At 40.5% G+C, this 13,811-nt stretch overlaps 1 protein-coding gene across 8 annotated transcripts in view; it reads right to left on the bottom strand.

Moving 5' to 3' along the window:
* The window catches only part of LCORL (ligand dependent nuclear receptor corepressor like), a 167,416-nt gene that overhangs the window by 75,705 nt on the left and 77,900 nt on the right, over window positions 1–13,811 (bottom strand). For all 8 annotated transcript variants that reach the window (XM_034772414.1, XM_034772415.1, XM_034772418.1 and 5 more), the window contains 2 exons: window positions 12,230–12,309; window positions 11,861–11,990 (listed from right to left, as the gene is read on the bottom strand). In XM_034772414.1, the coding sequence (XP_034628305.1) occupies window positions 11,861–11,990; window positions 12,230–12,309 (210 nt within the window). The remainder of the gene's footprint in view (window positions 1–11,860; window positions 11,991–12,229; window positions 12,310–13,811) is intronic.

Below are 13,811 nucleotides of genomic sequence, written 5' to 3'. Positions count from 1 at the left end.
GTCAACATGAGAAACTTAAAATATTGGCTTCTGTAGCTAACTCAGTCGTCTTCACCTTCATTTCCTGTTTGTTCATAATCTGGAAAAGAAAAACAAGCTTTCCTGCCTTTTCAGGTCCCAAACGATTTCTCAATTTGGAATGAATTAGTCCAAAGGAAGAAAATATTCTTTCTGTACCGACAGAAGAAGGTACTGCTGTTAAAAGTGAGATTATCACTTCAACAGTCTCTGAATCCAAGTGCTTAAGTAACTTCCACCAGTTCACTGGTGTGACCTTCTTTAAAGCATCATCAGCAAACATATTTCTTGAATGGCTCACCCTTAGCTATGAAGTTTATTATACTTGGCATTATGGAGGGATGATTGCTGGGATGATCCATGTCTTAGCCAACTCCTCTTCTTCAGCAGTTAAGGTTTGACCCCCGATACCAACTATTGAGAATATTTGCAAGAAAATGAGCTGGAGATAGTGCTTTTCCCATTCGTTTTCTTAATGCTTGTAGTTTAACTCTGTCATTGAATATTTCTCTTTTTAAGATCTCACTCAGTTCCTTTCAAATTTCAACAGCGTCAGCAATAAAACAGCTATTTCCCTGCATTTTGTTCAAGGCTACCGAAATAGGCTTCAGGGTACACCGCATGCGTTTAACATTTCTCTTAAGCCTAATGTTGAGAACTTTGGCTGTGACAGTGCCATCTATTTTTTCATGATTTTGTTCACAAACTGTCATCAGATTAGGTCATTTCTTGATATAGTGCTCAAAACAGTCCACTACTGAGTTCCATCACACATCTTGTGGGAGAATTAGCTTGGTTCCTCCCACTTTCTTCAGAGCAGCTGCTGCAAAGTGGTTGTTACGGAAGTATTTTGCAATTTCAACAATAGCCTTTATTTCTGCAACACTGAAGTCTTTGACTAGGAGGTGCATCAGATGAGCACTGCAACTGTGTGTTATTAGCTTGAGACTCTCTAAATTTCTTCTCATCTTGGATACATTTGCAGCATTGTCTGTGACCAAGCTGCGTACTAGACATCAGAATTTTTTTTCCACAGTTTGTTATAGCTTTTATTGCTACTTCTTGTAAGTATTCTGCTGTATGTGCATTTCCTGATGTATCAATTATTTCTGTAAGGAAGGCATTCCCTTCTTCTGTTATCACACAAGCACATAAAACAGGATCATTGTGGACATTGCTCCACCCATCAAGACTCAGGTTAACAATTTCACCCTCTAGACCTTTTGCACGCTGCTCAATTTCTCTTTCATACACTTTATCCAGCAATTTGCCTGCGAGATCTGCTCTGTTGGGTGGACTGTATCTTGGTCTTAATGACCGAACCATGTTAATGAAGTGTGGGTTCTCAATCATACGGAAAGGAGAGTTGGTTGCATAAACAAACCGGACAATTTTTTCATCAATCACCTCTTTTTGTAATCTGCTGGTTCTTATCACAAATTTATCTATGGTTGTTTCTGGATGATGGAGATTTTTTTTTGTTTTTGCTAAAGGTGATAGCCACAGTATATGTGACATACATGATGTGACTGAAACACTGGCAGATAACTCTGAAACTATAGAAAATGACGGTGATCTTGAAGGTGGATAGTCTTCAGAATCCTGTACGTTGAGGATGGATTCTCCTAAACAAAATAAGTCAATGCAGTTATTTAATTTTATTACCATACTGCTCATTTAGTATTACTCATTGCATTCACTGACACTCAGTACTACTTTAAAGGTGAAATTGTAAAAGGAAGATCTGCCTATTTCAGCTATTTTTTTTTAATCTCAGCTGCATCTGAAATGATAGTACCTTTGAGTAATAATTATATTTTTTGCTCAAACACAAGAATTCAAGAATAGTCCAGAACGAAGAAAGGCAGCCCTTAAAAAAAGAAGTATGAAATAAAAAAGTTTACCAACCTGAAGATCCTGCATGTTCAAACATGTTCCTTTCATAATCTTCAACACAGCTTCCTCCTGAGAAGTAAAACTTCTCATGATGTTGTTTCATTCGGGCAACCAGGCCTTGCATTTCTTTGTTGCGCTGTTTGCATTTCGCACGCGTGCCTGTCTTACCCACAGGTAGAGGAACTTCATAAAACTATTTCCAAACTGGGTCTCTTTTACGGCCTGCTGCCATTATAGGTTTTCCCTTCTAGTGAGAGAATGGTATGGTGGATCTCAAATCAATCAAGGCTACACACAGAAAGACCTCAAGACTTCTGGATTTTGCTCTCAAACAATTTCATTTTTGTTTCTACTGCCTATCCCTCCCTTCTCACATTTATCTCCAGACTTTTTCTCCTTGTCCAGATCTATTCCACCCCCAACAATCTTCTATTCATTGAACTCTCTGAAACTTTGCACTTTTAGAGAGAGGTAAGGGATTGATTCTGTGTACATAAAAATTTGCAGAGGGACAACAGAGTTGAGATCTGGTATTTCTCAGCTCTATATATTATTTCTTTATTTAAAAACATTTTTGCTATTAATAAGCATGTTATCTCTGGATACACAAATCCACAGTTTGAGAACTGCAAAACTAAGCCTCTCTGATGGTATCTTCTAAACTGAGCACTGAGTCCCATTGGGTAGATAGAAAGATTAACCTAAATAATCTATACAGAAGCCCCTGGAACCCTGTAAAATTGGGTCCCTAATCCATGAACTATTGGAACTCATTTACAAAACTTTTCTTAAACATTACATGAATATATGGTCTCATACTATAGAATTAGAATATATAATCCCTATTCCATGAGATCTTAATTAAAAAAAAAAACCACACTATCTTTAGATAGGTTTTTCCCCTCAAAAGGCATTTTATCAAAAAAATCCGATTTAAATAAAATCCAATTTTTTTTAAAAAATCATTGTTTTTTATCCAGCCTGCCTGTCCACCCACTCCCAGTTTCTGGCAAACAGAGGTTAGGGACACCATCCTGGCCCATCTTTGCTAATAGTCATTGATCCTCCATTAATTTATCCAGTTTGTTTGTTTGTTTTTAACCCTTTTATAGTCATGGCCTTCACCACAACATCCTCTGGCAAAGAGTTCCACAGGTTGACTGTGTGTTGCGTGAAAAAAAAAATACTTCCTTTTGTTTGTTTTAAACCTGCTGCCTATTTAATTTCATTTGGTGACCCCTAGTTCTTGTCCTGAAGTTCAAGGGCTGCAAACCAATTCCTGGAATCTAATGATGGAATTACAGCTGTGAGGGTCACCATCCTGAATTTCTATGATTTCCGAAAGGTGTTTAGTAGTCTGAGATCCAGTATCAGCCTCTGTTCTTTTTGGGAACAGAAAATACTTGGAATAAAATCCCTTCCCCTTGTGCCAGACTGTAACTAGTTCTGTAGCCCCTCCTGTCTCAGCAAGTGTTTGTGAGAGGAGTCCCTGAAAAGGGACAGTGAAGGGAGGTGGCATGGAAGTGAACTGGATTGGGTAACCTGATGTTATAACCTTCAAAGCCCATTTGTAGGATGTAATTAGCTCCCATGCAGGTTGGAAAAGGGACAGATGGTCTCCAAAGACAGGGAGGTAGGAAGAATGGTACAGCTGAAGGTTCCTGAGGTAGCGTTGTTCTAGAGCCACAACCAAACCCTCAAAATTGCCATTTGAACAATGAGGACAGCTGGATGGTTATGGTAGCAGGTCTCTTTTTTTGATATCTTGGCCTCTTTTTGGCTGGTTCAGTAGATATATGATAGCTGGAAAACTGGGCTGTGTGGAATCTCTGTACCATTTGTGAGCTACTAAATATCCTTTTGTTTGCAGATGTATAAATATTAAGAGACCTGAGTGTTTATCTCAAATCCTGTGTAAGTGTTCATCCATAGATTCAGAAAAGAACTTAAGTCCATCAAAAGGGAGATCTTCTACGCATTTTGGACTTCCACAGGAAAACCTGACAGCTTCAACCAAGATACTGGACACATGACAACAGCAGTAGAGATGGAACGAGCTGCAATGTCGGCTGTACCTAAAGAGGCCGGCATCTGTTATGATGTCCCATAAGGTGTCCCATAAGGTGTTCAATAGAGGTGTTGGAATTTACTGTGCTTAGTGTGGTTATATTTTGCCACCAGAGCTCGATATGAGACACTAAACTGCAGGGGCACAGAAGAATAGCTCTTATGATCAAAGAGAACAATGAACTAGTGGTCCTTATTATATGGTGTAGATTTTGTATAGTGTTGGCTGACATGTATTCTTGCCACCAAGTTAAAGAAGTATGGACTGGATGAATGGACTGTAAGGTGGATAGAAAGCTGGCTAGATCGTCGGGCTCAACGGGTAGTGATCAATGGCTCCATGTCTAGTTGGCAGCCGGTTTCAAGTGGAGTGCCCCAAGGGTCGGTCCTGGGGCCGGTTTTGTTTAATATCTTTATTAATGATCTGGAGGATGGTGAGGACTGCACTCTCAGCAAGTTTGCAGATGACACTAAACTAGGAGGCGTGGTAGATACACTAGAGGGTAGGGATCGGATACAGAGGGACCTAGACAAATTAGAGGATTGGGCAGAAAAAAACCTGATGAGGTTCAACAAGGACAAGTGCAGAGTCCTGCACTTAGGACGGAAGAATCCCATGCACTGCTACAGACTAGGGACCGAATGGCTAGGTAGCAGTTCTGCTGAAAAGGACCTAGGGGTCACAGTGGACGAGAAGCTGGATATGAGTCAACAGTGTGCTCTTGTTGCCAAGAAGGCTAACGGCATTTTGGGCTGTATAAGTAGGGGCATTGCCAGCAGATCGAGGAATGTGATCGTTCCCCTTTATTCGACATTGGTGAGGCCTCATCTGGAATACTGTGTCCAGTTTTGGGCCCCACACTACAAGAAGGATGTGGAAAAATTGGAAAGAGTCCAGCGGAGGGCAACAAAAATGATTAGGGGTCTGGAGCACATGACTTATGAGGAGAGGCTGAGAGAACTGGGATTGTTTAGTTTCCAGAAGAGAAGAATGAGGGGGGATTTGATAGCAGCCTTCAACTACCTGAAGGGGGGTTCCAAAGAGGATGGAGCTCGGCTGTTCTCAGTGATGGCAGATGACAGAACAAGGAGCAATGGTCTCAAGTTGCAGTGGGGGAGGTCCAGGTTGGATATCAGGAAAAACTATTTCACTAGGAGGGTGGTGAAACACTGGAATGCGTTACCTAGGGAGGTGGTGGAGTCTCCTTCCTTGGAGGTTTTTAAGGCCCGGCTTGACAAAGCCCTGGCTGGGATGATTTAGCTGGGAATTGGTCCTGCTTTGAGCAGGGGGTTGGACTAGATGACCTCTTGAGGTCCCTTCCAACTCTGATATTCTATGATTCTATGCTCACTGATAGCTTCTACTACTAAGGAATTTGGTGGTGGGTGGGAAAATAAATATTCAGAATTTCTGTCTAGAACGTAATACTTTTTGTCAGTTCATTTATGCATCAGTGGTACCATAGGTGGCATCTGCCAGATTGTCTTGGCACGTTCCAGTAAGGCCTCATTCACTAGGAGAGCCACTTCAACAGAGGTGGTTGTGTGTAAAATGTCAAGACCTTTTACTGCGACTATTGGACCTCCTCTAAGAGGATCTACAGTATGGCAGCAATATGTTTCATCAGTTCTTGAGAAACTGCTTGAAATAGTCAGTGAGAGTATAGCCTCACATCCAGTGAAGATGATAAAATATTAGTTCGAGGTGTTATCTCCTTATCTGCTCTAGCCTCTTGCCCCTCAAGAGACTCCTCTTGCAGCTGGGGCTGTTCAGGAAGAAGTGATGGAGCAGGGAAGTGTTGTCCTCAATGATCCCCACAGGAGTAGCTAGGAGCCCTTGAGAACTGCTGACAATAGGCAGCTCTCGGATCCCAGTATGGCCACTGAGGGGGGATCATAAGGTAGAGGATGAAGCATCCCGTGCTGGTCAAACTAATGAAAAGGAATACAAGATTTGTCCCTTGGTATTTTTCTGAGTGAAGGTTTATTTTTTTATTATTATTAATGGAGATATCCCATCTCCTAGAACTGGAAGGGACCTTGAAAGGTCACCGAGTCCAGCCCCCCCTTCCTTCACTAGCAGGACCAAGTACTGATTTTTGCCCCAGATCCCCAAGTGGCCCCCTCAAGGATTGAACTCACAACCCTGGGTTTAGCAGGCCAATGATCAAACCACTGAGCAATCCCTCCCCCCTGAGAGGGGAGATATCCCTTTGTAAGTGGGTGACTCCTTCACAGATAAATAAGAATCCAAGGAGTCATCCTCAACGTATTCCAAAGGAGGGGCAGATAAGGGTGAAGCTGGTTGTCTGCCCTGTGGTAATAGGTACCAGAGAACTAGGAGGTACCGATGGAAGATAAGGCCCTGGTGACTCAGAAGATCTGACAAACGTTCTGTACCCATTAACAAAAGGAGATTCCAACTCATCCAAATCGAGTCTCTGGAGCACCTAAATTCCTGTGAAACTTAGGGTATCTGCACTGAGAGTGAATGAGGCTCTGAACTGGCTGGTGTCAGTACCAAGGATGTTGTTTGTTGCAACACTATCTGTTGAGTGGATTATGTTGGTACCAATGTTGATGACTTCAAAGGCACTGTGTAGTGGTCTGAGACACCTGTCTGGGTACCAAGGGGTCTGAAGACAGTATAAGCTTCCTACATAAAAATTGCCATACTGGGTCAGACCAAAGTGTCCATCTAGCCCAGTATCCTGTCTTCTGACAGTGGCCAACGCCGGGTGCTTCGGAGGGAATGAACAGAACAGGTAATCATCAAGTGATCCATCCCCTGTTGCCCATTCCCAGCTTCTGGCAAGAGAGACTCTAAGCACTCTCCTTGGTGCAACGTGCTTAAGAGTCCCTACTGCAACGGTCATGCTTCCGTGCAAAGAACAATTTCCATGGCTCTTGGATGAACCAGAAGACTTTAACAAGCTGCCGGTACCAGAGCAAGTTGAAGTCTTGGATGTATCCCATCTGGGACCAGATTTTCTAGAATGGTCAGACTTTGGTAGTGACCAAAACTTTTTCTCACAGACAGCCTCTGTCAAAGAGCTAAAAGTCCTCTTTTTGGGTGCCTTTATCGATACCCTTTGTACTCTTATCCCACAAAACTCAGTGAATGGGGTACCGATGGGGCGTGGTGTTCACTCAGAGGATGATGTACAGAGGTGTTACCTAGACCTGGATACAGGGATTGCTACTTCATAAGAAGTCTAAATTTAGTTTCCCTGTTTTTTTGAGACCTACTTTTAATAGATAAGCAGATTTTACCCTTTGATGGTACATGGGTGTCTCCTAGACAGTAGAGACACCGGGAATATCCGCCACTAACTGGAAATCAGTTCCTGGCGGGTGAAGCAGCATTTGAATCCCAGCATAATTCTGCAAAGACTATTCCTGAAGATCGGCCTTCCAGGGAAGGCCGGAGGAGAGGGAAAAAGGGTGATAAAGGAAGAAAACACATTAAGATAATATCAAACTATAAAACTATGTTACAACAATAAAAATAAGTAAACTAAACTAAATTATCAGAAAAGGCTGAGTTATGAACTCCATTTGAAAGAGTCATACTAGGCACTCCATCTCAGGCCAAAGGGAAGTTGAGAAGCAACTTAAGGTGTTTTGCCCATGCAGCTCTATATATCCACCATAACGGGGAAGAGGATGGCAGGAGTGCATAGGCAGGTCAAATGAGCACTGCTACTGAACATCTCCGATCAAAGGTGCACACGAACCTGAAGTGAAAGCACCTGTAGGAACCCTACTCGTAGAACAACAGAATTTTACCACACCAATGAGACAATTCATGTGTGTTCCTTTCTTTTTGTGCTCACTGGCAACCCAAGAAGGGGTGGACTGTCCTCCAGGGCTCAGCTGGAGGGCTGAGCATCTTCTAACTGGACTAGCACATGTCTATACTTGGACTAGTGTGGTGGAATGCCCAGATGTTGCAGATCAGAGGCTGGGTGAATGCAAAGGCCTGGCTCAGGCGGTAATGGGTGCTCTGAACATGGAACATTATGACAAAGGATAACAGAAATCGACAGGGATTTTTACAAGCATTTGTTGAGCATTCTCCCCAGACTTTTGGAGTTTCAGCTTTAAAAAAAAAAACTTGTGGATTTCTCATTTAGTTTTCAGCTCTACTTTGGCCCAATTCATCAATTTTAATACTAGATTTTGAAAGATATAAGGAGAATTGTTCAAAAATGATTAATATAAGAAAGTGAACAGTTGCTACTGGATCAAATGTAACAGAAACCTCCAAAAATCCTGCAAGTAACACAAGTAAACACCAGGGAGGCAGAAGAGCTATTTAGCTAAAGGATATGTTGGCAACAAGGACAAATGGGTATAAATTGGTCTTTGAATAAATTTAGTTTGGAAGTAGAAGATTGTAGTTAACATAATACAAATCACTTTCACTCTAATTAAGAGTATTTTAAAGTGTCTTAATTATTTGAATAATCACAGGGCTATCTAATAGCCAACCTTGTTGTTTTGTGATTAGTGCACTAACTTTTGCAAGATCAGAATCCACTCCCACAGGCCATCAGGAGATGAAAGTACTTTAGAGGCAGCACAATTAGATTTTGCTAAGACAGGAATACCTCTGAGTCTGAACTAACCTCTATAGGCAAACGAAGAGTAGGGATGAGGAATGTAGGACTGAAAGGCACCTCCTGGTTCATCAAATCCAGTCCCCTGCTATCATAGGCAACCCCATCACATAATCCCATTCTTAAACTTATCAAGCTCCATCTGAAACCTAGTTAGGTTGTTTGCCCCCACTATTCCCACTGCAACGCTGTTCTAGAACCTCGCTCCTCTGACGGTTAGAAACCTTGTAATGTTCAGCCTACATGTATTAATGGCCAATTTATACCCATTTGTTCTTGTGCCAATGGTTGTCCTTCAGCTAAAATAGCTCTTCTCCCTCCCTGGTTTTCATTCCCAATGTATTTAGAGAGAGCACTCATATTTCCTCTCTCAGCCTTCAGTTTCTCAGGCTAAACATGCTGAGCACTTTTAATCTTATCTCGTAAGATAGGCGTCTCCATTCCCTGATCATCCTCATAGCCCTTCTCTACACCTATTCCAGTTTGAATTAATCTTTCTTGGGATGACCACAACTACACACAGTATTGGAGGGGGTCCAAACACAACAAAATTCACCACGGAAATCAAGTTGGGGGAGGTCAGGATATGAAGAGTTTTGGCAGCTAGGGAATAAGGGTTTGGAAGCACAGAAAGACTTGAATAGCTTGCAGGAAAGATCATTTTGTTGTAAAAGAGAACGGCAATGGATGGTCCCTGTCTTAGCTTATGGCTGCTTGGAAGGACTCAAATCACCCTGACTGTACTGCTCCCTGCTCTGCTTGCGACTCCACTTCTTAACCACTACTGCAACTGTCTCCAGCTTTCCATCTTCCCTTGCAGAGAGATCTGATTCTCTAAGGTGCTGAGCAGGACCTCTTCAAGTCCTATGGATTTCAATGGGAGCTGCTGGGGCTCTGTACCTCTGAAAATCAGGCCATTCTTATTTAGAAAATTAAATAGGAATTTAGATGTTATATATTTGTACTTAGTTTGAAAATTTGGGCCTAAGCATTTTGTGTATTTCCAGACCAAAAATGCATTAAGATGGAGTTATATTTGAGAGTACATCTCAGTATTTTAATAAAACCAACATACTTGGATGTTTGTAATTATTCCAAAACTAATCAAAACCTAGGAAATTCAGAGTTAAGGTTAAACTTAAAAATATCCAAAGTTATTAACTCTGCCCTGTAGTAATATCATGCAATAATTATGCTAGTCTGATACATGCATTTTACTATTTGCGGGCCAAGATGAGAGGAAAAGGATTTTTAAAAGACACATTAGATTTTTTTCATATTTCTTTTTCCTTCCCATGTCACCACTTCCCCATAGCAGCTTCTCTAAGACTGGGGAAGGGAATCGGTGGCTTTTGGAATGTCATCTAACTGAAGAAAGCACCTTTGTTCCATAGCCTTTGGGACTCACCACTGGGATAATGAAAACCAAGCTTATAAAAATTAGTTCAAAGAGACCCCAAAAGAGAGAGAGAAGGAAGAATTGGGCAGAATCTGGCTAACTTTCAGATCTGTTGCTTAGTAGAAAACAGATACTACATCATCTCTGGCTTTTCTGAAATGTCCTACTAAATTTCCTTAACTACCTAAATCAATATTTGACTGAGCTTCTACACACAAAACAGAATTTTTCAGCCATGAATACCTGTAGAAAAACCAATGCCATAAGCACATATCTAGCAGATGGATTTATGACATTGTAGGATGCCTCGAGATCTACTGAAGTTCCTTCATGATGTCTTTAAAAATTCTATCTTTGTTCTCAACGTAAGAGACCACATGGAATGAGCCTCCCCAAGGTATAGAGTAACTCTATGGGGAGAAACTTTTCCAGATACCACCACCAAGAAGAAGCATAACAAATGGAAACTGAAGGCAGAGACCAAATCCCAAGCTTAACTCAGAAGCAGCAGGAGGAACCCCACCAAGGACAGGCCATGGAGCAGAGCCCTGATTAATCTGCAACAGATGATTCTCAGGTGCACTGAGGTGACACCACAGCTGAGCTTTCTATTCACTCAAAAATGAGATAAAACTGACCTGGACTCAAATGAAGCCAAGAAAAAAAAGCAGGATTGAAATCCCCTAGTTTCTCAGATGTCTTTAAAGCAGGCCTATGCTGAATACACAGATCAAAAAGTCCCATCAATGCAGACAAAGGATCCAGCATCCCTGATTTCAAGGAGATACTCCATATTTTCTCCATCCTGCAGCCTGGTAAAGGAAGAAAAGACAACCACTCTTCCTTTTTTTATTTTCCTTGGGAAAGAGTGAAACACCATTCTCTTCCATCTCTTTTAGTTGCTTAGAAGAGAGTGAAGTGCCACCCCTACTTCCACCCCCACACATGGAGAAACAGAAAGGTGAAGGAAGCAGTTCTTTTTGAAGCACCTGGGTTAGTCGCTGCTCTGTTTGAAACACAATAGGCTGAACAGATACAAAGAATGTAGCTTGGACACATATGCGTGTCGTAGAGAGCAGAGCACGCTTATGACTGGTGCTCTGTTGTCCAATTAGTCTAGTAGGTTCAAGAAGAGTATTAAATCAAAACTACCAGGCAGGAACTGAACTCTTGCAAATATTTATCATCAAATTCAAGGGAGAAAATGAGTTGTATAGCCCTTCTAGCAGGTGACTAGTTTATTCCCAAATTAGCATCAAGATCCAAACTGACTTGTCATCCACACTACATACACCATGAAATTACCAGGGTCAAATCAGTGATAGCAGTCATGAAAGTGAAAATGTGGAGTTATTGAATGCTATCAAATAACAGGTTTCAATCACTATCTTGGATGGATTTAGAGAAGCAACTATGAGATAAGAAGAACTATATCCCGTTACTCATCCCTTGAGATACCCAATTCCCCCCTTTAAAAAAGCATTTTCTTGTAAAAATAGAAAAAATAGCTTAGGAACAGAAAATGTTTAAATGCTTCAAGAATCCAGGGAGCGAAGGGAGAAGAATGCATCATAGGGGAAGGCAGAATTCAGGAACAGAATGCAATTGGAGGGATAGCAACAGCAGGAGAGGAGAGGTAAGCAGCACTGCACCAGCGGGTCCTAAAACAAGGAAGGAAGGAAGGAAGGGGAGAGAGAGGAAAAGAAGGAAGAAAAGACAAATAAAAGAAAAAAACCAACACTCAGAACTCAAAACTGGAGTAATAAAAGCCATCTGGGATTGAAAAATTATCCCTAAATTATGTGATTATTCAAAACTTTTACTGCATAATTTAATGTGAAAGACATGCTTCTATTACCTTTCTTTCGAAAGAGTGCATTTAGGTAATTTTCTGCTTGGCATTCAATCTTATCAGTGTTGGACTGGCCCTGAGATGACAGTTCCTCTGTTGGTGTTGACTGTGAAGAACCAATAATTGGGGTACGATCCTAGAAAATGTAAGATGGCAACAGATCTCAATAACAATTATAGCTTGTTTCTAGAACCCAGGACATGAATGAATAGCATAAATAAAAACGGATTTCTGCCAACTTAACATTCCTCCCTACGCCCCAGCCAAAACAAACAGTGTGAATCCATATGGGAAATTTTATTCTCCAAGCTCTATTTTTAGACCCAATGTTTGAAAAAAATTAGTTTCAACAATTTATATCACATTCATACTTACACTGACTGTTTCTTTGTGTAAGTTACAAAAGGAACATTTTTCATCCATTGACCAATCAGTCAGCTCTTCTGGCTCACAGTCTTAAAAGAAAAACAATTAAAATGTTTATTTAAAGATGAGCAAATAGAGATTGTTTAAAAAGGAACAAAGTGTGACCAATTACAAAGTTAAAATATCTAATCTAACTTGTATTTATTAGTATGATTTAGTTGGTAGTATTCTACCCGCCAGATCAGAAGGCTTTGAGTTCAATTTCCCACATCAGGATAGTTGGCTCGTGATCAGAGCTGACAATGGAGTTTGGGGGTGTTATTCTTTAAAAGAAAGGTAAAACCCAGTGGCCACTTTGGCTGACTCTTGTGGTTATCCAAGTCATATTTAAAGATCCTAGGACTCTTTTCAAAAGCAGCATATTAACTTGAGAGCCCTGATTAATATTCTTCCTTTCAATAACAAAAGATTTGAATGTTAAAGCAACTTGTAAGCTACTAATAAGGGCAGAGTGACTTTGCCATTTAGCCATGCAGTTGAACTACTACTGTGCAGTAACTAATGTTGTACTGATAAGGTATATAAATCTATATTCTACTGTAGCACTGGATTAATACATAAAACTTCCTAAATACAATATACAGAATATCAATACAGTAATTGAACAATCTCATCTTTATTGTATATATAACCATTCTCTTCCTTCTTTGGTCAAAAACCAAAATAGAGCTGCCACATGCCAAAGTCTTGATTTTGCTCTGCTAAATAATTCAGGAAGATTAAGAAAAACAAAACAACAAACAGTTGTATTAGTTTTTTTCCATGTAAACATAATACTTGTGAAAAGCTGCCTGACTGACAAATCCAGAGACTATCAACAGACCAGATACAGCACTGTCAGCACTTGTGTAAACTTGAATGAAGCTCAGTAGCAGAAAACAGTAGTACCAAGAAGCTGAAAATGAAGCTATATGTGAAACAAACATTCTTCCTGAATGGCAATAGGAGAAATAAAATATATATAAAAAGGGGCAAAAATCAAATGATTTGATTGGCTGGTAAAAATTCTGAACCTTAATTAATATATCAAAGTGGAACATTTAATAATAAACATAACATTTTGCTGTGGGAATTGTGTGATATTAATTCATGCCGAGCTGAATTTAGAGCATGATGTTGACACATTCTGTATGAATTAATATCACACAATTCAATGTCTTATCACATAATTAGATTCATATATCCATTCTTATTGCTCCACTCCAGATTCAATCTCAGGTGTTAAGGCCTTGTCTAATCTAGGAAAAAGAATTGTTATTGCCAATGACTGTTGGCAATCAATTTAGCTGGATCTGCAGTTGAAATTCTTACACTTTAAAGACAGATTTCAAAGTAGCAGCCGTGTTAGTCTGTATCCGCAAAAAGAACAGGAGTACTTGTGGCACCTTAGAGACTAACAAATTTATTAGAGCATAAGCTTTCGTGGACTACAGCCCATGCATCCGAAGAAGTGGGCTGTAGTCCACGAAAGCTTATGCTCTAATAAATTTGTTAGTCTCTAAGGTGCCACAAGTACTCCTGTTCTTTTTGC

The sequence above is a fragment of the Trachemys scripta genome, chromosome 5 (assembly GCF_013100865.1).
Source record: "Trachemys scripta elegans isolate TJP31775 chromosome 5, CAS_Tse_1.0, whole genome shotgun sequence".
Classification (NCBI taxonomy): Eukaryota; Metazoa; Chordata; order Testudines; family Emydidae; genus Trachemys; species Trachemys scripta.
Note: the sequence above shows the minus strand (reverse complement) of the source record. Positions and strands in the feature narration are given on the sequence as shown.